Source organism: Schistocerca cancellata, chromosome 9 (assembly GCF_023864275.1).
Source record: "Schistocerca cancellata isolate TAMUIC-IGC-003103 chromosome 9, iqSchCanc2.1, whole genome shotgun sequence".
Taxonomy (NCBI): Eukaryota; Metazoa; Arthropoda; class Insecta; order Orthoptera; family Acrididae; genus Schistocerca; species Schistocerca cancellata.
In genome coordinates this window covers 384,189,548-384,216,478 of record NC_064634.1, presented here as the reverse complement: position 1 = coordinate 384,216,478, position 26,931 = coordinate 384,189,548, and the positions used below count along the sequence as shown (strand labels likewise).

General features: G+C 44.9%; 1 protein-coding gene across 1 annotated transcript in view; it reads right to left on the bottom strand.

Moving 5' to 3' along the window:
• LOC126101125 (uncharacterized) overlaps positions 1–26,931 on the bottom strand; it is a 149,505-nt gene that overhangs the window by 100,460 nt on the left and 22,114 nt on the right. Inside the window, exon 2 of the mRNA XM_049911810.1 lies at positions 971–1,167. Within this exon, the coding sequence (XP_049767767.1) occupies positions 971–1,167 (197 nt within the window). The remainder of the gene's footprint in view (positions 1–970; positions 1,168–26,931) is intronic.

Sequence of the window (26,931 nt, the reverse complement as noted above, 5' to 3'; positions counted from 1 at the left end):
GAAAAATTGTTTGGAAAGAGAGATGAGAATATATACAAAGAAATAACAGAGAACGTTTGGCTGTAAGCGTTACCCTAAGATGAAGAAATTGGCACAGGAGAGGGAGCCCTGGTGAGCTGCAAAAAACCAATTATGAGATTGATAAACTGATGCGATAGGACAGTGGATCAATGGAAACGTGTCACTCTGTTGGACGAATCACGTTTATTTGTACACCATGTCGATGGTCTTGTCCATATACGCTGTCATCCAGGCGGATGGCGGTCTGAAACATTCACTGCAACACTAAAGCAACCCTGCGAGCAGCGGGAGGGGAGGGGGTATTGTTTCGGTACGGAGGTCTTTCACTTGGGCTTTCATGGGACCTGATGTTGCGATCTAATCACCATGACAGCTGTAAACTTCGTGAACATTAACGCAGAGTAATGGCATCTCATAATGCTTGATGTCTTACCCGACGGCGATGGCATTTTCCAGCGGAATAATTATGTATGTCACAAGGCCGGAGTCGTGCTACAGTGATTTGAGGAGCATGATAGTGAACTCACCTTGATGTCTTGGACATCAGAATCGCCTGATCTGAACTAGATGGAACACATCTGGAACGTTATCGAGCGAACCCCACAAACCGCCGACCCGTAATGTATAGGAATTGTGCGTCCTGTGCCTACATGTTTGACGCCACACACCTCCTGAAACCTTCAACAAATTTTCGAATCGAAGCTATATTGTGATCCAAAGGTGGGCCATCACACTACTAAACAGATGATAATAATGTTTTGGCGCATCATAGTGTGTAAAACATGCGAACACGTGATAGCAGTATTTCTTTGCGGTTGACCATTAGCTCACGTTGCAAAAACGAAACTGCGTATGATTGCCGAAACACTATAAAATATGAGGCTGGCGACACGCCCTGCATGTACATATTTGTAATTAAAAGCAATGCTACTATCTTTGTTGCACGTACCGCTCTCAGGGGAGCCGATGTGAGTGAAGAGCCTCGTCTCATTGAGGTCTATTTGATAGACCGAGAAGCAGGGATAGAGGTGCGTGGCCCCAGCAACTGGCTGTGCGTCTGGCTCCGTCCGGGATAGCTTCAGGGCTGCCACCTCTCCCACCAGCAGTGGCACCACCACTGCCGCAACGAAGGCCACTGTGCTACACCTGCAAACATCATACAGGAATACAAATATCATTTCGTGCAAACAGCGCAGTACAGAAAAAATCTATACGCTAACAATAACTCCACGGATAAATTTTCCAAAGTTGGAATCTATCATTTAATTTCTGGTTGATGTCAATCTGTGTACACAGGCCAAACATCCAGGGTTTAAAACGAGGTATTCTGAGCTACTCAGAGCCTTCAAAACTGACACTACACATTGTGCTTTTGCAGAGAATAGAATAGAGGAAAAGCACCACTAAAATAGTATTGAATCTGATCTCAAGATCCTCAGAGCAAGCATAGGTTCTTATCAAAGAACATACAGTAGAAGAGAACTACCAATACAAAAAGCAGGGCTAGAAGGAAATAATGTTTTGAATGAATACACAACACTGTGCAAGAAAACACTGTTTGCAGCAATAACGGCGTGCTAACGCCCACGGATATCTGGGTGGGTCTTTTTTTTAATGCCGAATGAAGACTAGCTCTTCAACATTTTTATTTATTTAAATTTACCGGAATTGCTGCTCATACAGTAAAGCCAGCCAGTACCACCATGGTCTTATGATTACCATAAATAATATCAGGCTTAGTGGACTAGTTGTAAAGTAGATGGCCAGCCCCGGTGGCCGAGCGGTTCTAGGCGCTTCAGTCCGGAACCGCGCGACTTCTACGGTCGCAGGTTCGAATCCTGCATCGGGCATGGACGTGTGTGATGTCCTTAGGTTAGTTAGGTTTAAGTAGTTCTAAGTTCTAGGGGACTGACGACCTCAGATGTTAAGTCCCATAGTTATCAGCGCCATTTTTTTGTAAAGTAGATGACTAGGAATCTAAATGCCCTGGGCTTGAATCCCGGTCAGACCACACAGTATTTGATTAATTGATTCTGCATTTAACTTAGCCTTCACAGTGATGTGTAGATTCACCAGGAAGGATCCCATTTCCCCTGAAGGGGAAGTCTAGTAAACATCAGCTCTAAAGTGTATACCTTAAAAGCTATGAGCATTTTATTTCCGATACTGTGAAACAAAACTCTTCTACCACAAGTTCTTTTATTTCCATATTTTTGAAGGAGGTACTATGGATCAAAACAAGAAAAAAAGTCAAGTAATCAACGGCTCTAAAAAGCATACCTTAAGAGCTATCAGCCGTCGTTCAGCTAAAGAGATGTGTTGCACACTAGCGAAAATGAACAAGTGTTTATAGCTTTGAAGGCCTGAACTTTACTCGATATTTTTTCTTATTTTGGTCCATAATGTCACCTCTCAAAATATGGCAAGCAAAGAGTTTGCAGTAGAAGAGATTTGTTTCACAATATCTAAGGTGAACAAGTGTTCATAGTTGTTAAGGTATCTATTTTAGAGACCATGTGTACTAGGCGTCTTTGCCTCGAATGTCTATCCCCAAATATTGACCATTCCTCCTGGGGCATCCTGTTTATATAGGTCACATTCTATTTAACAGTCCTTGCTTGTTTTGTGGCATTTTGCTTTTTTGATACAAGGATAATCGTTACATTTAGTGGAAAACTGATCTTTCCGGTTGGTCTCTTGTGCAAAGTGATTTGCAGGTCTCGAACCAACTCACACGCAGAAAAATAGATGATTTAGATCACCCTTGGCTGTTAAGCAGGTGAAAAATCAGGGGAGGTTCTGGTGCTTGTACAGTGAGGATCACTCAGAAATGTTCTGACTGAAGACCATTCTTACAATGAAAGTAGGCATCACCTATTGCATGTTCGGTCTGTACGAACTGCTGACGGGAGGCACCAGGTTGAAGATTATAGCGCTGGCAGCTTCTATGTTATCGTGTTTCGCTTTCCAGTCTTCTTCCTACGCATTACATATCTTTGTTTTCACCTCAGAGTCGGTATCGCACGCACTGAAACTGAGGTTGATCACGTGCTCGCGTTTTGCTTCGCGTTATTTCCAGAAAGGCTCATACACTCATTTTGTCAGATAGTGCAGTGCTCCTGCATGCAGAGAAAGCTCACGGAAATTCCACATCACTGTAGCTCAATCTCCTATGTTATGGAGTAACACTGGGGTCAGCTAATTAAATTAAATGGCCCATGTTGGGCACCAAAAATGTAGTACTCATGGAGTATGAATTAAACGAAATTGGGCAAAGGGTATAGTGTCAGATGACATGTTGATGTCAAGATAGGGTGGTGGTAGTGACGTGCGCATTGACTGACAGCCAACAGTTTTTATCTCCGCATCTCTGTGTACCCAGGTTTCAGAGTAGCTTAACCCGTGCTCTGCTTGCTATTTCATATTCAGTTACCTATCCAGGTAAAAAGTGGTTCACCATCTGCGGCCAGCCATGCTCTACTCTCTGAATCACAGCGAAAGTTTGGTGTTTCTCGATAATCGTACAGCGTCTCGTACCTCTATTGTAGACAACAGACGTTGTGTCGAAACTACACTCCTGGAAATTGAAATAAGAACACCGTGAATTCATTGTCCCAGGAAGGGGAAACTTTATTGACACATTCCTGGGGTCAGATACATCACATGATCACACTGACAGAACCACAGGCACATAGACACAGGCAACAGAGCATGCACAATGTCGGCACTAGTACAGTGTATATCCACCTTTCGCAGCAATGCAGGCTGCTATTCACCCATGGAGACGATCGTAGAGATGCTGGATGTAGTCCTGTGGAACGGCTTGCCATGCCATTTCCACCTGGCGCCTCAGTTGGACCAGCGTTCGTGCTGGACGTGCAGACCGCGTGAGACGACGCTTCATCCAGTCCCAAACATGCTCAATGGGGGACAGATCCGGAGATCTTGCTGGCCAGGGTAGTTGACTTACACCTTCTAGAGCACGTTGGGTGCTACGGGATACATGCGGACGTGCATTGTCCTGTTGGAACAGCAAGTTCCCTTGCCGGTCTAGGAATGGTAGAACGATGGGTTCGATGACGGTTTGGATGTACCGTGCACTATTCAGTGTCCCCTCGACGATCACCAGTGGTGTACGGCCAGTGTAGGAGATCGCTCCCCACACCATGATGCCGGGTGTTGGCCCTGTGTGCCTCGGTCGTATGCAGTCCTGATTGTGGCGCTCACCTGCACGGCGCCAAACACGCATTCGACCATCATTGGCACCAAGGCAGAAGCGACTCTCATCGCTGAAGACGACACGTCTCCATTCGTCCCTCCATTCACGCCTGTCGCGACACCACTGGAGGCGGGCTGCACGATGTTGGGGCGTGAGCGGAAGACGGCCTAACGGTGTGCGGGACCATAGCCCAGCTTCATGGAGACGGTTGCGAATGGTCCTCGCCGATACCCCAGGAGCAACAGTGTCCCTAATTTTCTGGGAAGTGGCGGTGCGGTCCCCTACGGCACTGCGTAGGATCCTACGGTCTTGGCGTGCATCCGTGCGCCGCTGCGGTCCGGTCCCAGGTCGACGGGCACGTGCACCTTCCGCCGACCACTGGCGACAACATCGATGTACTGTGGAGACCTCACGCCCCACGTGTTGAGCAATTCCACCCGGCCTCCCGCATGCCCACTATACGCCCTCGCTCAAAGTCCGTCAACTGCACATACGGTTCACGTCCACGCTGTCGCGGCATGCTACCAGTGTTAAAGACTGCGATGGAGCTCCGTATGCCACGGCAAACTGGCTGACACTGACGGCGGCGGTGCACAAATGCTGCGCAGCTAGCGCCATTCGACGGCCAACACCGCGGTTCCTGGTGTGTCCGCTGTGCCGTGCTTGTGATCATTGCTTGTACAGCCCTCTCGCAGTGTCCGGAGCAAGTATGGTGGGTCTGACACACCGGTGTCAATGTGTTCTTTTTTCCATTTCCAGGAGTGTATATTTGGAGATTGAGATCAAATAGTGGAAACTCAGTTGAATGCGCATGTACCCAAATATTAGACCAAAAGGAAAACAGAGGAAACATAGTTGAATGCTCATGTGCCCAAACATTACACCAAAAGTAAAACCGTCTAAACTAGAATCGAGGATGTCATAAAAATACAGCGGCAACTGGGAATAATACGGAAATCATAAATGTGAAGTCAGACTAGTAAACAGACTGACATGTTTCCAGAACTCAAAGTCACGCAGGGAGTAGAATCAGGAATAATATTATCACAATACAAAAGCACTACGAGAATGAGAATATACTCCAAAATCATCAAAATGATAAAAGACGTAGAATGCGAATGACTGCTCGAATGCTCCGACATGGGAGTTTTGATCTCGTTTCCCTCGCTCTTGTCCTTCAGGACACTGAACTTCCCATCGTATCATCTCAGCACTGGTGGGCTCAATTTGCAACGTCCCCTAACAAACGGCACCATTTGCTCCATCTTGCCAGTCTTGGTTACGGAGCGCCAGTCATTTATATTCGGCTGTGGAAAAATCCTTAGTCTTCTTCGCAGAGGCAGAGCTTCCTATCATCAACGACCTGGGTGGCGCACTTAAGAACGCCGCTGTTTCTCGCAGCGATTCTCACGCCGTCTCAAGTCGTGGCGCCAGCCTCACAGCCCTTTGCGAGATCTTCAGCACCACAAACGCCTGATTTTCTCAAAAAATGCGTGTTATGCGTCCAAGTTTCCGCAACAAGAAGACCTTTGAGTGTTCTAGGTCCTCATCCGTAACTCAGTGGTCAGCGTATCTAGCTGCTATGCGAAGGACCCAGGTTAAATTCCCGGTACTGCAAATGATTTTTCCTTGGTGAGAGGACTGGACTGGGGTGGACAGCATCGTGGTGCCAACTGACGAGCCATTTGAGTGAGAAGTAGCGGCTTGGAGGTCAAGAGAGCTGACAACATCCAGGAGTACCGAGCGATGATCCGCATCCCTCCATACCGCAACTGCATGATGCCACTGGCAGAGGATGACACGGCAGTCGGTCGATCCCGATTAGCCCATCAGTGTCAGATGTTTGCTTGCAAGTGCGCTAGGGCCTGGGGAGCTCGGTGGTGTCTCTCAGCTGTCAGTCAGTCATTAAACCGAACACCCCATACAGTGCGAAGCACAACACTTGTAAATCGCAGTCGTCCATCTTCCGTGGCTTGGGGAAAGTCTCTTGTCGACAAGGCACGACTTAATTGTGCCCTTTTGTACAGTGTGTCAGGCCGTGAAGTATTACAGTTATCTTCATAAGATCTACATCTATATTTACAGTGAAGCGCCAAAGATACTGGTATACGCACGTGTATTCATATACAGAAATATGCAAACAGTCAGAATACGGCGCTGCCGTCGGCAATGCCTATATAAGATCCCAAGTGTCTGATGCAGGTGTTAGATCGTTTACTGCTGCTACAATGGCAGGTTATCAAGATTTAAGTGAGTTTGAACGTGGTGTTATAATCGGCTTACGAGCGATGGGACACAGCATCTCCCAGGTAGCGATGAAGTGTGGATTTTCCAGTGCGACCATTTCACGAGTGTACCGTGAATATCAAGAATCCGGTAGAACATCAAATCTTCGACATCGCTCCGACCGGAAAAAGATCCTTCAAGAACGGGACCAACGACGACTGAAGAGAATCGTTCAACGTGGCCGAAGTGCAACTCTTCCGCAAATTGCTGCAGAATTCAATGCAAGGCCATCAACAAGTGAACCATTCAACGAAACATCATCGATGTGGACTTTCGGAGCCGAACACCCACTCGCGTACCCTTGCTTTACGCCTCGCCTGGGTCCGTCAACACTGACATTGGACTGTTCATGACTGGAAACATGTTGCCTGGTCGGACGTGTCTCGTTTCAAATTGTATCGAGAGGATGGAGACGTATGGGTATGGAGACAAGCTCATGAATCCATGGACCATGTATGTCAGCAGGGGACTGGTCAAGTTGGTGGAGGATCTGTAATGGTGTGGAGCATGTGCAGTTGTACTGATACGGGATACCTGATACGTCTACACACGACTGTGGCAGGTGACACGTACATAAGCATCCTGTCTGATCACCTGCATCCATTCATGTCCATTGTGCATTCCGATGGACTTGATCAGTTCCAACAGGACAATGCGACAGCCCACACGTCCAGAATTGCTGAACAGTGACTTCAGGAACACTCTTCTGAGTTTTATCAATTCCGCTGGCCACCAAACTCCCCACACATGACCATTTTTGAGCATATCTGGTATACCTTCGACCGTGCTGTTGAGAAAAGATCTCCACCCCCTCGTACTCTTACGGATTTATGGACAGTTCTGCAGGATGCATGATGCCAGTTTCCTCCAGCACTATAAGAGACGCTTATCCAAACGTATCAACAGCTTTGAGGATATACACTCCTGGAAATTGAAATAAGAACACCGTGAATTCATTGTCCCAGGAAGGGGAAACTTTATTGACACATTCCTGGGGTCAGATACATCACATGATCACACTGACAGAACCACAGGCACATAGACACAGGCAACAGAGCATGCACAATGTCGGCACTAGTACAGTGTATATCCACCTTTCGCAGCAATGCAGGCTGCTATTCTCCCATGGAGACGATAGTAGAGATGCTGGATGTAGTCCTGTGGAACGGCTTGCCATGCCATTTCCACCTGGCGCCTCAGTTGGACCAGCGTTCGTGCTGGACGTGCAAACCGCGTGAGACGACGCTTCATCCAGTCCCAAACATGCTCAATGGGGGACAGATCCGGAGATCTTGCTGGCCAGGGTAGTTGACTTACACTTTCTAGAGCACGTTGGGTGGCACGGGATACATGCGGACGTGCATTGTCCTGTTGGAACAGCAAGTTCCCTTGCCGGTCTAGAAATGGTAGAACGATGGGTTCGATGACGGTTTGGATGTACCGTGCACTATTCAGTGTCCCCTCGACGATCACCAGTGGTGTACGGCCAGTGTAGGAGATCGCTCCCCACACCATGATGCCGGGTGTTGGCCCTGTGTGCCTCGGTCGTATGCAGTCCTGATTGTGGCGCTCACCTGCACGGCGCCAAACACGCATACGACCATCATTGGCACCAAGGCAGAAGCGACTCTCATCGCTGAAGACGACACGTCTCCATTCGTCCCTCCATTCACGCCTGTCGCGACACCACTGGAGGCGGGCTGCACGATGTTGGGGCGTGAGCGGAAGACGGCCTAACGGTGTGCGGGACCGTAGCCCAGCTTCATGGAGACGGTTGCGAATGGTCCTCGCCGATACCCCAGGAGCAACAGTGTCCCTAATTTTCTGGGAAGTGGCGGTGCGGTCCCCTACGGCACTGCGTAGGATCCTACGGTCTTGGCGTGCATCCGTGCGCCGCTGCGGTCCGGTCCCAGGTCGACGGGCACGTGCACCTTCCGCCGACCACTGGCGACAACATCGATGTACTGTGGAGACCTCACGCCCCACGTGTTGAGCAATTCCACCCGGCCTCCCGCATGCCCACTATACGCCCTCGCTCAAAGTCCGTCAACTGCACATACGGTTCACGTCCACGCTGTCGCGGCATGCTACCAGTGTTAAAGACTGCGATGGAGCTCCGTATGCCACGGCAAACTGGCTGACACTGACGGCGGCGGTGCACAAATGCTGCGCAGCTAGCGCCATTCGACGGCCAACACCGCGGTTCCTGGTGTGTCCGCTGTGCCGTGCGTGTGATCATTGCTTGTACAGCCCTCTCGCAGTGTCCGGAGCAAGTATGGTGGGTCTGACACACCGGTGTCAATGTGTTCTTTTTTCCATTTCCAGGAGTGTATAAATGGCAATGTTAGTGATTGCAGAATCTTGTGAATGCTGTTTCGGAAAATTCAAGATGATAAAAAAAGCTACCTAAGGTCGAGTGTGGGGGTGAAAGCAAACTATCAGATTTTACTACCTTCTCAATAGACAGGACACAATTGCTAGACGTGACATCGGTAACATAACCAAATAGTTTGATCAGAGCAAGGAAATGTTCAAATGTGTGAATTCCTAAGGGACTAAACTGCTGGTCATCGGTCCCTAGACTTACACACTACTTAAACTAACTTATGCTAAGAACAACACACACACCCATGCCCGAGGGAGGACTCGAACCTCCGGCGGGAGGGGCCGCGCTATCCGTGACATGACGCCTCAAAACGCGCGGCCACTCCGCGCGGCAAGGAAATGGAAAGTAAAACTAAAATACTGCAAAGACACAGTTTCTGAAAAAGGAAATCGTATCTGTAGCGCTTTTCTTTTATTTCGAATGAATAGTTTATCTACAACTGATAATTTATTATTATTATTATAAATCAATGTACAGTAGTTACCATAGAGAATAAGATATATATTTTGTACTGTGTATTATTTTTCATAATTATAGCTTATTTAAGTAATACTGCGCAATAATGCTTAATTGTTGTTAAAGTTACATACATAATTATACTATTTGCTAACATTGTGTATAAAAATTGCAGAAAGGCAGTTTTGTGTGGGTAAGCAGAAAGATATTTGGGGGGGGGGGGGGGGCAATTGTGCCAGAGGCGCAGGATAACTTCGGTAGGGCGCTACTTTCATGTCTGCCATTATCAATACAGCAAACGCCGAGGTTTTCTGCGGAGTTAGTATGACGGCTGTCCTTGGAGATTAGCACAAACGAAGGAGCTATCCATGTATGGTTGATTAGTATTTTGTTTAATCTGTCACTGAATATTTTATAGCGTCTGCCCAATGTATTTTCACAGTTGTGTTGAATATATTGTCAAAGTTTGGCGTTCCAAGTAGCTATTTCTATTCACGTGAGCGGCTCTTGTTTCAAGAGATAAAACATAGCTCCTGAAATTTTCCCGGCGTATTTCTTCTTCTAATAATTTCCGGGTGTGCAGCCGGATCCCGTCGAGATTCTGCCACGATATTTCGGCCCAGAGACGTCCGGCCATCATCAGGTGAGTACACAACTACTGAAGAGCCCAGGTGCAGTCGCGGTATTTATGCCGAATCTCGCGACTGCACCTGGGCTCTTCAGTAGTTGTGTACTCACCTGATGATGGCCGGACGTCTCTGGGCCGAAATATCGTGGCAGAATCTCGACGGGATCCGGCTGCACACCCGGAAATTATTAGAAAAACATAGGTCGTTCGTTACAGGTTGGACTACAATATATGATCCAATTACACGTTTTAAAACTCGAGTGGAATGAAGAACATAAAAATACTCTTACTGGTAAGAAGTACACATACTACACATTTTAAGGGAGATCAAGATGACACAGGATTCGTGGCAACCGTAACTTATCACCTACTCTGATGGCATTCTGGAAAGTTTGCCGGGATGTTGCGAGCTGATTTTCCTTCCCTGTGGAATCAGCGCTCCGCTTAAGAAGGGGATACACCGTCGTCACCGATTTCAGTTAACGTCTTGAAGTGCGTAAGGTCCAACAAAATAGACTATTATAGAAACGTACAGTGAAGTTGTATAGAGACTTCGATATCTATAAATCTTTCATTTGACTGAATTGGATGCACTATAGGTAGGCATGTGGTTACAGTGGCATAGGACAAGAGATCGTTGTCTCAGTCATTAGGTTTTTTGTCCGGTGACACTGGCTAGCTTCCTAATCATGCCATTCAGTCCTGTGGTTGCCGTCGCCTTAAAAATCAAATAAATCAATACGACAAGAAGTAGTTGCAAACTGTTTGTAGTGCTGCCGGTTTCCAAGTGATGGTTTCAGCGACCAATACTGTGGTAACAATAGTTTCCATTTCTGTGTTAACTGAATCCGTTTTCCTGGATTCCTGTCGTTTTCCCATTGCTGTGGAAGCAACAATGAGGTACCTGGTCTTGTAGGCGTTTTGAGACGACCCGTGATACTAGTTCGGGCTGTTCAATTATAAGAGCATTGTCCACGAAAGGTAGAGTACGCGTTCTAATTCCGTCGCTGCACTCGGTTTTAAGCTGTCTTAATTTATGGAGGTAGGATACACTGCGTAAAAAGCAAAAGAACTACTTCTCCTATGCAGACAGCTTGTCAGTGTTTCGTACTGATACTGAATAATTAATGAAAAAATCTAAGTAAGACTACTGTTAGTAGCACGAGGATAGGTCAGAAAGTAAGGTACCCTAATTTATTTCTCTTTTCGTTCACAAGAAAAGAAGCTAAATTTACGCACTGCAAAATCATACTCCTCGTGAGTTGTTGCCTAACATTTAGTACAATTTCCGGTTTTTTTCAATAGCTTCTATACAGTTTCGAAGTACGGAACGTTCACTGATCAGCCAGAACATTATGAGCACCAAAACTACAATCGATATAAACCCGTCCAGGTGAAATAGTGCACGCAAAATGCCGTGGCCGCTAGATGCGCAGTCGGCTCGGTAAGCTTGGCAAGAGAGGCTGTGGCGGGAGGTCGCTCAGAGTGCTGTAGGAGACATGCCTAGCACTGGAGGGAAAGTGCCGTTCTAAACTAAAGCCTACGCTCACATTTTTTGCAAAAATTTAGTGGGGCCCCTCCACTCCCACAAATGCATGCTGACCATTCAAAAGTATTTCCTGTCACCTCTGTTTTCGTTAGTATCTAAAATACACTCCTGGAAATGGAAAAAAGAACACATTGACACCGGTGTGTCAGACCCACCATACTTGCTCCGGACACTGCGAGAGGGCTGTACAAGCAATGATCACACGCACGGCACAGCGGACACACCAGGAACCGCGGTGTTGGCCGTCGAATGGCGCTAGCTGCGCAGCATTTGTGCACCGCCGCCGTCAGTGTCAGCCAGTTTGCCGTGGCATACGGAGCTCCATCGCAGTCTTTAACACTGGTAGCATGCCGCGACAGCGTGGACGTGAACCGTATGTGCAGTTGACGGACTTTGAGCGAGGGCGTATAGTGGGCATGCGGGAGGCCGGGTGGAATTGCTCAACACGTGGGGCGTGAGGTCTCCACAGTACATCGATGTTGTCGCCAGTGGTCGGCGGAAGGTGCACGTGCCCGTCGACCTGGGACCGGACCGCAGCGACGCACGGATGCACGCCAAGACCGTAGGATCCTACGCAGTGCCGTAGGGGACCGCACCGCCACTTCCCAGCAAATTAGGGACACTGTTGCTCCTGGGGTATCGGCGAGGACCATTCGCAACCGTCGCCATGAAGCTGGGCTACGGTCCCGCACACCGTTAGGCCGTCTTCCGCTCACGCCCCAACATCGTGCAGCCCGCCTCCAGTGGTGTCGCGACAGGCGTGAATGGAGGGACGAATGGAGACGTGTCATCTTCAGCGATGAGAGTCGCTTCTGCCTTGGTGCCAATGATGGTCGTATGCGTGTTTGGCGCCGTGCAGGTGAGCGCCACAATCAGGACTGCATACGACCGAGGCACACAGGGCCAACATCCGGCATCATGGTGTGGGGAGCGATCTCCTACACTGGCCGTACACCACTGGTGATCGTCGAGGGGACACTGAATAGTGCACGGTACATCCAAACCGTCATCGAACCCATCGTTCCACCATTCCTAGACCGGCAAGGGAACTTGCTGTTCCAACAGGACAATGCACGTCCGCATGTATCCCGTGCCACCCAACGTGCTCTAGAAGGTGTACGTCAACTACCCTGGCCAGCAAGATCTCCGGATCTGTCCCCCGTTGAGCATGTTTGGGACTGGATGAAGCGTCGTCTCACGCGGTTTGCACGTCCAGCACGAACGCTGGTCCAACTGAGGCGCCAGGTGGAAATGGCATGGCAAGCCGTTCCACAGGACTACATCCAGCATCTCTACGATCGTCTCCATGGGAGAATAGCAGCCTGCATTGCTGCGAAAGGTGGATATACACTGTACTAGTGCCGACATTGCGCATGCTCTGTTGCCTGTGTCTATGTGCCTGTGGTTCTGTCAGTGTGATCATGTGGTGTATCTGACCCCAGGAATGTGTCAATAAAGTTTCCCCTTCCTGGGACAATGAATTCACGGTGTTCTTATTTCAATTTCCAGGAGTGTATATTCGCCCGAAAATGCAGCGCTTAGCTTGTTAACCAACTGTAACTTTCAGAGAAGTGTCATGAGTGGCGAATTTTGAGTAAAACCTACACAGTTCTCTCGCCGCTATGTCAAAGTTTGCTTCTTTTGCCAAAACTCAGCGGAGTTTACACTCTCTCTTCTCACTAACATGTTGTGCAGACCATAATTGCGAGAGAATTCTGAATCAGTAGTTTATAAGTTTGTTAAGTGAGGAACTGAGGAAAAGTAAAGTCAGTAGCTTATGAAAAAGCAAAAATATGTAATGTCTTCACATATGTTGTTCCAAAAACCATAGCATTTCTCGTTTCACGAGCTATCGATGGCCTCTAAAAATTACATTCTTTCACCAAAAATGTAGTTATTAGAATAACTCGTTAAATAATGAAGTTTTACATAATAACGATATGGGAAAATTGTCTCCTCTTTGCATGCTATCATTTTTCAAAATATCATTTCGATGTCTGAAACCGTTTATGAAGTGTGAGAAATGTTGTCGATATTTCACTCTGGCTTTATCGCTGACGCGGTGCGACCGCAAATAGTGTGCTACATCTGATCAGTTTTCTCGAGATTGGTGACAGGTAGATAACTGTACAAAAATCTAAAGAAAACTTCAGTATGTTAGCTAAATTTCATACGCACAACAAAATATTATGTAATATGCACCAAACACAAAATCATAGCAACGTCTACTTTTGATTGCACACTTTTCCGAATTTTGCGCAGTGTCTTACTTTTCGCGTCATCACAATAACTGTAACCATTAACGAAACCATGAACATGACATATAAAGCTATTAGTAAAGCAAAAGTGATTTTTTTTACCAAATAGTTTTTGTGAAATCGTTCGAGAAAGATTACAGTGTGCGCACCTCGATTCTGTTATCGCTGACCGGCCAAAAGGTGGAAAACAATCATCGGCCTGCCCTTCCGAACAAACGAATGAACTCGCCCAGCACTTAGGATGAAAACTGGTCACTGCGCACGGCTACCGTATACTGCGCGAGCTATAGCAGCCTCACCTGGCGAAGAATGACTGCTAGCCAGACACACCGCGGTGGTGCCCCCCTGTGGACATGTAATGCCATATACCTCCACATACCTACCAACAAATTGTCGGATTCATGCTACACTGAATCAGTGATGCATTTTCTTCCAAAAACGGACAAACAAGCTACTAATCAGGTGGTCATAATGTTTGACTCATCAGTGTATTTGAAGTGTGTTTTGGTGTGATGGTATTTCATTGAGTGCTTCACAGCGTATTCCAAACAATCCTTTTCTGTTGCGAATAAATGCTGAAAGTTGGTGCTTACTCTTCTTCTCACGTCTTTAGTTGCGCAGGCCAACATGGACAGTAGCCACCCCGAAACAACATCTGGTAATCCATTTGATCAACGGTGGCAGTCACACTGCTTTAGCGAGGAAAAACAGTTCCCAAACATACTTCGGTATCTGTTAGCCAGCGGTTCGAACAAATGAGAAGAAGAAATTTATGGCACAACCTGAGGTGTCAAGGAATAAATGGTAAACTGCGTGCGAATTCCTCGGGGATCAAACTGCTGAGATCATCGGTCCCTAGACTTACACACTACTTAAACTAACTTATGCTAAGAACAACACACACACCCATGCCCGAGGAAGGACTCGAACCTCCGGCGGGAGGGGCCACGCAATCCGTGACATCGCGTCCTTAACCGCGTGGCCACTCCGAGCGGCGTCGAGGAATTAGCAGTTTGGTAATGAAAAAGGTAAACATTTTTGAGAGAGATTTAGGCGTCAGTTGGGGAAAGTGCCCTACTATAAAGTACTGATTTTATATTTAAGGTAACTAGCAAAACTAACAGTCTTGAAATTATGGAAACTGTGTTATACTATTGCTAGAGAATATCGAATACTACCCATGCAAAAGATATTCGGAATATTTTATTATTCCGTTATAATAGTACAAAGAATTAAAATGTTTTATTTTTACCTTGGGAAAATGTGTCTCCTAATTCCGGATTTTCGAGTTTCCTGATTATGGGTTGTAAATAAACACCAAAATTTAATGAATTAATAACACCAAATGTATGTTTCAAAAGTAAAGAGTGCTGCATCATTATCGGCTACTCTGTAGATGTTACAGCCATAGCAAGAAAATTGTTCAATCTTTGTGCTTTTTGATACAGATGCCGCGTTTAAAATATTTCCAACTATCATCGTAGACACCTGCACAAAGGTCATAACACCATCAAACTCAACCATTGCGTTTAACACTGGTCTTCTTAGAAGTATAAGTTGGTCGCATCAAATGCACTCTTCATCCTGTTCATATTCAAATGATGAAAATTTCAACATGAAACGGAGTCTTCCTCACCACGATCCTACTCCTTCGTGACGATCTGCTTCTTTCTTCTGGCGAGCTTCCTTCTGATAGTCCCAGATGTTGAAGCTCTATCAGATGAATCACGTGAAGCTTATGGAGCAGACTTTGTTGAAGGTTGTTTCTTTCCTGTAGTCTTGATTCTTGCTTTCTTTTTCCCTTTAGCCAGTGATTGCCCCAAAGACTTTTTAAAAGGAAACGACATTAACACCGCTGCTTTACGTGCTCTTGGTGTTGAGTTTGATGCTTGAAGCAGATGAGGTGAGCTGAATTTAAATGTAAAAACCGCTATTTCTTACTTTCCAGTAACTACAATCGTCAATGGTTGGCTCTGAGCACTATGGGACTCAACATCTTAGGTCATAAGTCCCCTAGAACTTAGAACTACTTAAACCTAACTAACCTAAGGACATCACACACACCCATGCCCGAGGCAGGATTCGAACCTGCGACCGTAGCAGTCCCGCGGTTTCGGACTGAAGCGCCAGGACCGCTAGACCACCGCGGCCGGCAATCGTCAATGGCCCTACTGTAGTTTCTGCGGTCCTATCAGTATATGTTGCAGATTGCTGAGAAGAAAAATCCGCAGATGAAAAAGTCAGAGGGTTATAACGATAGATCCCACATTTTTCGAAAGCATTTGCAGCACTTCTACAGTTTCAGCTCTGTAATATGCACAACCCGTCAATTGCCCACCGTCCTTGTCTCTTAAACACAACAAAGGTGGAATCTGGAATAAAGTTCGGAACATTTGTTTGTATAAACTCACCCTAAACTTAGGATACCCGAAATAGTACAGCCTTTCACTACCCGGAATTGGGGACTATCGCTTGCTTGTATTTAGACACAACCTAACCATTAAGCGAGCGCTGGACGACACTTTTGTTAATTAGATAAGAGTACGTCTTCCCTTGCTTGAGGAAAGACTTCCAACTGGACTTTGCAGAAAATTTTTATCTTGACGACAATGCAATAATACCTGTGGAGAACGAAACGTTAACAACACAGACACCAAACTCGCAGTGGCGTAACAGAATGACCTTCGCTACTGGTTGTCGGAGCGAGTTACGGAGTGCAGCACCAAGCAAGGGAGATATTCAGCTACCCGGAATTAGGCATCCACTCTAAATATAAGCACTTTACCCTACAATAAGCAGGTTCAGTTATTCAGAGGTGTAGAGGCTTGAACAGGATAGATTAGTGTGGAGAGCTGCATCAGTCTTCAGGCTAGAGACCACAGCAACAACAACAACAACAACAGCAACTTCCTCACCACCTACTGCACCACCCGTCCGTGGCCATAATCGGAAATACGCGGTGGCGTTACAGTAAACAAGTACAGTGGCGACTGAGGAAAACGCTTCGCATTGTGAGCAATTCAAATGGTTCAAATGGCTCTAAGCACAATGGGACTTAAAATCTGAGGTCATGTCCCCTAGACTTAGAACTACTTAAAGCTAACTAACCTAAGGACATCACACACATCCATGCCAGAGGCAGGATTCTAACCTGCGACCGTAGCAGCAGCGCGGTTCCGGACTGAAGCGCCTATAACCGCTCGGTCACAGCGTCCGGCTGTGAACCATTTCAAGATAGTTGTGCATATACTAGCAAGTGGATCAGCATGGATGCATGAAATATCACGACATAATTCACGATAAGCCGACTGAAGCTCCCTCATTCCCAGGTGCAATAATATTGTGGTCGACTAATATCTATACAGCACTAAAACTATAGTATTTATTGCTTAAACCTCACGAAGCAGCAACAGCTACAGACAATGTACATCCAAAATACATGATATTCAATGCACATTTTAATTTTTAACTCGTTTTTATTATGTTGCTTCATTGTCTACTTGTCTGTTCAGTACAGATTTGGTAATTGAATTTAAAATAACTTCTGGATGAACTAGAGACTTGAAACTTTTAATTCGATATCAGCTCGCTTTCTAATATAGGGTGCGGTGGAAGGTACTTTGTTTTTCTGTCTATCTGTCTGTTCTGTACAAATTTTGGAATTCATTTCAAACTAACTTCCCAGTTAGCTAGAGGCTTGAAACTTTCAACGTAGTTCAGAGCAGTATGGCAGTACAATGCAGACTCGCTTTCTAGTGTGTTGTGTGACGGAGGGTACTTTATGGACGACTGCAAAGGTTCCATTCGCGAATGTTTCGCGATGAGAAAAGTTGCTGCTAAGTCTCCGTATGAGCTCGAATCTAATTTTTATCTTCAAGGTCTTTTCACGAAGTGTACGTGGGAGGAAGCAATATATTGACTGACTCAGGTGAAGAACAACTGAAACAAATCTGAAATTTACGAAAGGTCTCTATTGCAATCTCATCACAGGTTTGAAATCGATTGAAAAATGTTGTATACGCAATACTAAAAAGCAGAAATTAATTATTTGAATAAAAAACTATTTAATGCAACACATTTTTAAAGCAGACTAAAAAGTATAAAATAATTTCTTGTAGCGCAATACTGATTCCTGATGCCACATAGATAATACTGCGATTGTCTATTTTTAATAGCTATGACAACACTTGTAAAATTTAAAAAGAAAAAGATGGGGCGCATGCAGTAGGTAATAGTATGGAGAGCAGTTGTCGTTGAGAAAAATAACACAACAGTTCACATCATTCGCAATGCAATAAAATTGTTAGGGACTTAGGTGAACTATTCACGCATCAACTATTTATCGCATGCTTCGTTTTTCGCTTCAAATTTTACGTTTTTAAAGTTACGTTCACCTATTAAAAATTCACAAGCATAATTTTTTAGGATTATCTATTTGAGGTTAGGAATCTGTATGGGGCTAGGAGAAATTATTTTATATTTTTAGTCCATTTTAAAAATTGTGTTACATTAAAAAGTTTTTATTTTAATAATTAATTTGCTCTTTTGGCTCATCTGCCACTAAACAAACTCCGTTGGGCTGTCGCCTTTTCTATAAAAGCGTACTGACCGATCGCTCATGAAATTTATTAACCCTGTGCCTCACTTCCGTTTTGTAAGAAATACGCCACTGCCGCTGCAGCCAGCTACATATATACCACTGAAGCAAAAAAGGGCACGCACTCCGCAGCACACCGCGTGGAAGCAAATGCCCACTTAAGGCCACTTAAGGTTTATCACATTTGTGGCGCAACCAGCGTTTCAGCCTTTACAAATGGCTGCCTGTCTGCAACAATCCCGTGACGTACGTATAATGTGAGCCTGTAATGGGAAGCTGGTGTCCAGAACTCCCAGGATGAGATATAACTACTCTACTGAAACACCATTCAAATAATACTTGGTAAGTGTTCCTAATTATTCCCTTTCGATTGTCTCCACGCTTGGAAATCTTTTATTAAACATGTTCTTCTCCAGCAACGTGTCTTGGACATTCATATCTCCTAATTTCTCGGTGGTTCAGTGTCAAGCCGACACGGTAGTCAGCGTGTTCATTCAGGGGACTGGTCCCCTTCTGTAATAAAAAAGGGACTGAAGTTAAAATATGTGGAATGAAAGTGGTGTCCAGTGACATCCACGCAGAACTGCTAACCAAAAGCCGGCCGCAGTGCCCGAGCGGTTCTAGGCGCTTCAGTCCGGAACCGCGCTGCTGCTACGATCGTAGATTCGAATCCTGCTTCTGGCATGGATGTGTGTGATGTCCTTAGGTTAGTTAGGTTTTAAGTAGTTCTAATTCTAGGGGACTGGTGACCTCAGATATCAAATCCCATAGTGCTTAGAGCCATTTTACTAACCAAAAATGGCGGAGAAATAAATAGATAAGGACAAAAAACAGACAAAGTGGTGAAGTACCTAAGGTCCCGGATTCGATCCCCGGTCAATAAGAGGATTATTATTTTTATCAGCCATTTACAACGTCTTTCACCTCTCGCAGTGTTTGTTGATATGAAAAATTCCAACTTGCACTGTGGTTCGGAACCAGGTTAATCTGTAGATAAGTCAGATCGTAGGTCAGAGGAAAGGAACGGCATACCACCTCCATCAGCACCATGGCTGTGAAAGCACTGTAGCGTTCAAAACAATCTTCGGATTTATGACTGACTTATTTTTTAAATTCTACTACTCCCGGTATGTTTGGGAATTCCGTACACTTTTCTTCATTGCGCACATCCATTTATCGTCTCGTACTTTCATCTGTATCAGCAAATCGAATTTCCGCCTCTATCTTTCAAACCATGAACGATTGCTGCTCCTGTATTAATAGAGGGAGTCCCAAATAGAATGACACGATTTTAACTTGTTATAATATTGAGACAAATGTCACTAGGTAATTGAAACAGCACTAGATGTAATCGGCATGGTCTAGAGTTTCAGAAAAAATCTGCTAGATGTCGCTACGAGCGCTGATCTGGAGCGTGCAGCCAGTCTCGCGCAATATGGCGTCCGCAGAACAGAAGGTCACCTAGGTCCCCTGACTTAACACCACGTGATTTCTTACTGTGGGGATATGTTAAACAACGTGTTTGCCTTCCTCCCTCACCTCGTGACATTGATGAACTAAAAACCAGAATATCAGCTGCTGTAGGTACATTGACAAAAGACACCTTACACTCAGTTTGGGATGAATTCGACTATCGGCTAGATGTCGTCCGTACAGCCAATGGAGGACATACTGAACATTTATGATGGATTTTTATAAACTTCTGTCTTTTCTGAGTAATTTAGTATGCAATTTGTTGGTGTTAATCCCTTCTTACTACTAAATAATTCTACTTGAAATCGGGTCATTCTTTTAGGGACACCCTGTATTCTCCATTAGCCCGACAAGCATATACTAACGTTCATCTCTAAGGTGACTTGGTCCAGAATTCCTCTCTAACATATACTCACCGTACCCTCCATAGCCTCTCCATGAGTCAAGATCCAAATCCCACACCCAATCTCTATTCCCATAGCCCTACCATCGCTCCACCCAGCATCATCTCTCACCTTCAGCCTGCACACTCCCCATCAAACAGCGACCCTCTTCTACTGTTATGATGAACTAGGTAAGTAGCATCTCGGAGAAATAAAGAGCAGTTCAGCAAAAAAGGCCAGTGTGCATCCGATCTGTTTACAGGGAGGTCTTGTCCGAAAGGTAGAGGGGCCTCTGCTGGTGTGGCTGTCGGTAGACCAACGGGAAATTTATTCAATTCGAAGGCAATAACTTGCCAACAAACCAAACCCAAAATCCTAAGAAGTTTGTGTCCTACGGTAAGTCAGTAAGTGGATCGAGTTCATCTGTTCAGTCGCTCAGTCACCATACTGGTACCAACGCGAAAGATGACGGAGAGAAGGCCGAAAACTGAATTCATGCTTCAATTTTTTTCTTTTTATTACAGAAGATCGTAAGACGTTTCGTCCTTTACGCCAACGCACGAACACCGAAACAGCAGATATTGAGACAAGAGATCGTGGGAAGAATTAGCTGATACTGGTCAACAGTGGAAAGGCGTTCGGTTGGACCAGATAAGATACCCGTGTGACTCTGCAAACATTATGGGGAAGAACTTGCAGCAGTAATTTATTGTGGGTCGCCGGATAACGAAGGGTCCTAGAGACTAGAAAAAACGCAGGTCATTCCCGTTTTCAAGGACAGTCGGAAAGAAGTGCATAATTATGGGCCTGTATCGCTGACGTCAATATATGTAGAATTTTGGAACAGGCTTTATGCTCACGCATTATGATGGTTTTGAAGAACGCAAATCTCTATAAAAAGAAATCTTGCGAAAACCAGCTCCCTCTATTTCTCCATGAGATATCCATAGTACTGTAGACAACGCCACTCAGGTTGATGCCATGTTCCCTGACTTCAGGAAGGCATTTGACACCGTCCACCACTGACGTTCGGTGAAAAAAATAGGATCTTATCGAGTATCAGACCAGATTTGTGAATGGACTCAATATTTCCTTGCAGGTACATCTCGAAACGTAGGTCTCCTTTTTCCCGCTCTAATCTCTTCATCTCAACGTAGCAGTTGCACCCATCGTCTTCAGTTATTTGTTGGATGTATTCCAATCTCTGTCTCCTGCTAGAGTTTTTACACTCTACAGGTCCCTCTAGCACCACGCAGACTATTGCCTGATGTCTTAACATATGTGTTACCATTCTACCCCTTCGTTTTGTCAGTGTTTTCCGTTTGTTTCTTTCTTCGCCGATTCTACAGAGAACCTCCTCTTTGCTTATCTTAGCAGTTCATCTAATTTTCGACATAACGGTTAGATTCCACTCTGTTCCGGTTTTCCCACCATTAATGATTCACCAACACACATACATTCTCAGAAATTTCTCCCTCAAATTACGGGCTATGTTTGATACAAGTAGACTTCTCTTGGCCAGGAATGTCCTCATCGCCTGTCTAGTCTACTTTTTATGTCCTACGTGCTTCATTCGTCATGGGTTATTTTGCTTCCAAGGTAGCAGAATTTCTTAACTTCGCCTACTTGGTGATCACTAATTTTGGCGTTAAGTTTCTCGCTATTTTCATTTCAGCTAGTTCTCATTATTTTTGTATTTTTTCGGTTTACTCTCAATCCATATTCTGTACTAATTGGACTGTTTGCTCCATTCAGCAGATCATGTAATTCTTCTTCACCTTCACTGAGGATGGTAATGTCATCAGCGAATCTTATCACTGACATCCTTTCATCTTGAATTTCAATCTTACTCTTGAACTTTTATTTTCGTCATTACTTCTTCGATGTATAGACTGAACAGTACAGGCGAAATACTGCATCCCTGTCTTACACCCTTTTCAATCCCAGCACTTTGTTCTTGGTCCTCCATATTGTATATTACCCGTCTATAGTTCACTCTTATTTTCTCCCAGTTTCGATCTTGCACCGTTTTACATTGTCGAACGCTGTTTCCAGAACACATTACCAACGAACGTGTCTCGATTTTTCTTCAGTCTTGCTTCCATTATCATTCACAATGTCAGAACTGCCTCTCTGGTGCCTTTACCATTCCTAAAGCCAAACCGATCGTGGTCTCAGTTTTCTTTCCCGTTTTTCTGTATATTATCCTTGTCAGTAACTTGAGCTACTAAGCTGATTGTGCAACAGTTCTCGCACTTACCTGCCCTTTCTGTTTTCGAACTTGTGTGGATGAGATTTTCCCGTGTATCCGCCAGTCTCATACTCACCAACTTAAATAGTCGTTAGGTTGCCACTTCCCCCAGTGATTTTAAAAATCCTGATGAAATGTTGTTTATCCATTCTGCCTTATTTGATCTCAGATCTTCTCGACTGCTTCTAAATCCTAACTCTTTAATACTGGATCCCCTACATCTTCCATGTCGACTACAATTTCTTCTTTTATCACGTCAGCAGACAAGTCCTGCCCCACAAATAGGCCCACTCTCTCCTTTGCGTTTAAGAGTGAAATTCCCATTGCATTATCTCCCTTATTTTTAGTTTCACCGAAAGCTCTTTGACTTTTCCATATGCTGCGTCAGTCTTTTAGATGATTATTGATTTTCAATTTCTTCTCATCTTTCCTGCAGCTATTTCGTCCTGGCTATTCCGCAGTTTATTTCATTCCATAGGGATTTACATCGCTGTATTCGTGTCTCTGGCTAAAGTGGCTCTGAGCACTATGGGACTTAACTTCTGAGGTCATCAACCCCTAGAACTCAGAACTACTTAAACCTAACTAACCTAAGGACATCACATACATCCATGCCCGAGCCAGGATTCGAACCTGCGACCGTAGCGGTCGCGCAGTTCCAGACTGTAGCGCCTAGAACCGCTCGGCCACCCCGGCCGGCTATTCGTATCTCTCTCATAACATTTTTTGCACCTCCTACTTTCCTCAATCAACTGAAGTATTTATTCTGTTACCCAAGGGTTCTGCGTAATTAATTACCTTGTACTTATGTTTAAGTGTCTAATACCTGCAATTGCTTTGTTAGAGACGCCCACGCTTCTTCAACTGAACTGCCGGTTCTGGTACTTCTTACCGCAGTACCCACATCCTCAGCGAACTTCAAATGCGTCTCATCATCTCCCAGTACCTCAGCAGCATCCCACTTCCTTACATACTGATTCTTCTAAACGATCCCTTTAAACTTCTATCTATTGCTAAATTGTGATCTTAGTCGATGTCTGCTCCTAGGTACGCCTTACAATCCAATATCTGACTTCGGAATCTCTCTCACTATAATGTACTCCAGTAGTGTGATTCGCGAACAGAATATTCGTTATTGCCCTCTGAAATTTATTTCAGAACTCAGTTGGGTTTTTTCCTCTCTCGTTCCTATTGTCAAATCCATATTTTCCCATAACCCTTTTTTCTATTCCTTTCCCCACAACCGCGTTCCAGTCCCCCATGATTATTGCATTTTTATCTTTCATTACATACTCAATTTATCCACTCAGTATTCTCTATTTCTTCATCTTCTGCATGCGACGTTGCCGTGTTTTCGGCGTTGATTTGCTGCCGAAAGTGACGAGAACATCCGTATCACCAGACTGTTCACGGTAGCTCACTCTCTGTCCTACTTTCCTATTCACAACGTATCCTTCTCCAGTCACACTATTTTCTGCTGTTGTTGGTTTTACTCTGTATTTGTCTAATTAGAAATCCTTATCTTCTTTCCATCACACTTCATTGGTCCCCACTATATCCAGACTGGACCTTCGCATTCACTTTTCAAATATTCACTTCTGACATACCAATCTCCAACTCATAGAATGTTATCCCATCGTTGGTTATTCTGTTATTCGGTCTTTTTCTTCTCATGTTCGTCTCCCTTTGGCATTCCCTTCCCCCGGAGATCCGAATGGAGGACTAATCGGGAATCTTCAGCCATTGATCATCATGACACTTTCTCAATTACAGGTCACATGTCCTGTGGATACACTTTATGTGTCCTTAATGCATTGCCTACTGCTTCCTCATGCCGTTGACCATTGCTGATTCTCCACCTTTTAAGGGTAGTTTCCCTTCCCAATGGCAAGAAAGTGCCGGAAAGTCTGTGTGCTCGTGCGCCCTCTTTGACAATGCCGCTGGCAAAACGAAGGCGACTGCTTAGGCTGGAAGTCTTTGCCCGCCATTACTGATGACTTTTATTAAAATATAAACAGTGGCTGGGTTCGAACCCGGGACCCAACATGTTCTGATTACTACTCGATAACGCTAACCCATTTTTAATTTTTTTTCATCGTTGTTCTTGGCATTTGGTCTGCGTGGACATCACATAGCACCCATTCAGTTTCGGCGTTGAATAGTTCACTCAGTTTTTTTTTTTTATTACAGATGGCAGGCAGTCCTCTGGCCGAATATTCTGAGCTACCATACTGGCACTCCTAGACCACGGGTGAATTTCATCCTTCTTCTGGTGTCCTTAAAGCAACAAAATCGACAGATGTAAAAGTGGGCCGTATGTTGTGGCCGAGCGGTTCTAGGCGCTTCAGCTCAGCAGAACAGCGATGGGCGTTGGTTATTGGAACTCAAGTTGTTGTGTCTTCAAAGTTTGTTTGTTAAAGACATAATAGATAAGAAAGCCTGTTATTGTGTCTTGTTGTACAAATACCTCCAACTTGCCATTAGGATAGACCTGCCGCTACAGTTTGCCGGTCGGAGTGGCCGTGCGGTCCTAGGCGCTACAGTTTGGAGCCGAGCGACCTCTACGGTCGCAGGTTCGAATCCTGCCTCGGGCATGGATGTGCGTGATGTCCTTAGGTTTAAGTAGTTCTAAGTTCTAGGCGACTGATGATCTCCTATGTTAAGTCCCATAGTGCTTGGAGCCACTTGATTTGAATCTCTTCATCAAGGCTATGGGTGGGCCAACACCATACTGAATTCCAGCATTACCGATGGAGGAAGCCACGAACTTGTAAGTCATTTTCAGCGAGGTGTCTCGATACTTTTGATCACATAGTGTATCAGAGAAACTGAGTAGATTGCTGACACTACTAGAACTGATTATGAAGGATGAAACCAGAGAATAAGAAATGGGTCATAGAAATAGCGTGCTGTCGAGAAACCGAACGACAGAGGGTATACTATCAGTAACTTATTATATACCAATTCGTGTTATGATTATTAAATAAGTAATGGTGAAAATAGACCCTGGATATTTCATAGTTGAGGACCACTTGCGTAATTTGAGGTAGATACTACGGTCTGATTTTGCATGTTGTTTTCATCAGATATCAAGGATTTCACTGACCTTTGTGTGCGGAAGAATGGTTGAAGGTAACTGTATTGATGTAAAAGTCTCTGAACGGCACTCAGTTAATACGTGAGAATACGAAAGAGCGGATAAGAGGCTGAATTATCTGCTGACCTGCGACGAAACTACTGTCAAGGATAAGGAGAAGGATTCAGTGAAAAGAGTCTCGTGATGTGGGAATCAACATGCACCTGGTTTGAGCATTAGCTTTGTAAATAATAGAATGTTAAGGATTTCATTACCAGTTTAAATAGTTGTATTTCTTATTACGTGTGTCATACGGGAAGATGGTCGTGTATATATGGTGTAGATTTACCCACATGAATCAACGAGTACTGATGTAAATCATGACATGTGACTTATTTACCATATGACCACAGAACTATCCATGACGATATTTTCTTGCTTTTTTTTGTGAGTGAGAGTGGTTTGTTCGTTGAGGAAGAAGTAGTACAAAAATAAAGACGTAGAATTTAGTATTTCAAGTATGTGTAGTCACAATTTCATCTGAGAGAAATAAAAGATATTATTGGGTAGATAGTGTAGCACATAGGAATGCATGTGTGGTTAGAAAATTGATCTCATAACTGTTGTGGGGGAATGTAGGACTAATATTTATTGGCTCCTTTCTCCAGCCTTTTACCCACATCCATTTATTCCTTGTGTTTACATTTATGTACAGGATGTGCAGATATTCCGATCATTGTTACCTTAATATGTACCCACTACAGTGTGATAGTTGCTCTTTTTTCTCTGCATGTAACAGTCTTCCCGCATAAATGTCACATAATTTACTACTTGTTGTTTTATGCACAGTCTAACTGCACCACTAAGTGGACTAACCGTTTTGTGTCCACGTGTCTAATATCAACACGTGATCTACTGCCCAGGGGAAAATAATCATTAATGAATTTTCTTGTCGCATGTGCCTGGAGGTACTAACCAACCTAAAAAATACTATTCCTAACAACTACAATTAAACTACGAAATGAAATGAGTGTATGGTATCGTTGGCTGGGAGGCTCCATCCGGGGAAGTTCGGCCGCCAGTTTTATTTCACGTCGACGCCACACTGGGCGACTCACGCGCCGGTGATGAGGATGAAATGATGATGAGGACAACACAACACCCAGCCCACGAGCGGAGAAAATCTCCGACCCGGCCGGGAATCGAGCCCGGGCCCGCTTGGACGTGAGGCGAGCACATTACCGCCAAGCTAAGCAGCCGGGGTAAATGACGAAAATACTGATGTAATGTTATTCAGCAAACACAGTATCTTTTCATTGGTCCTGATCTTTTTGTCGTTCCTCATCTG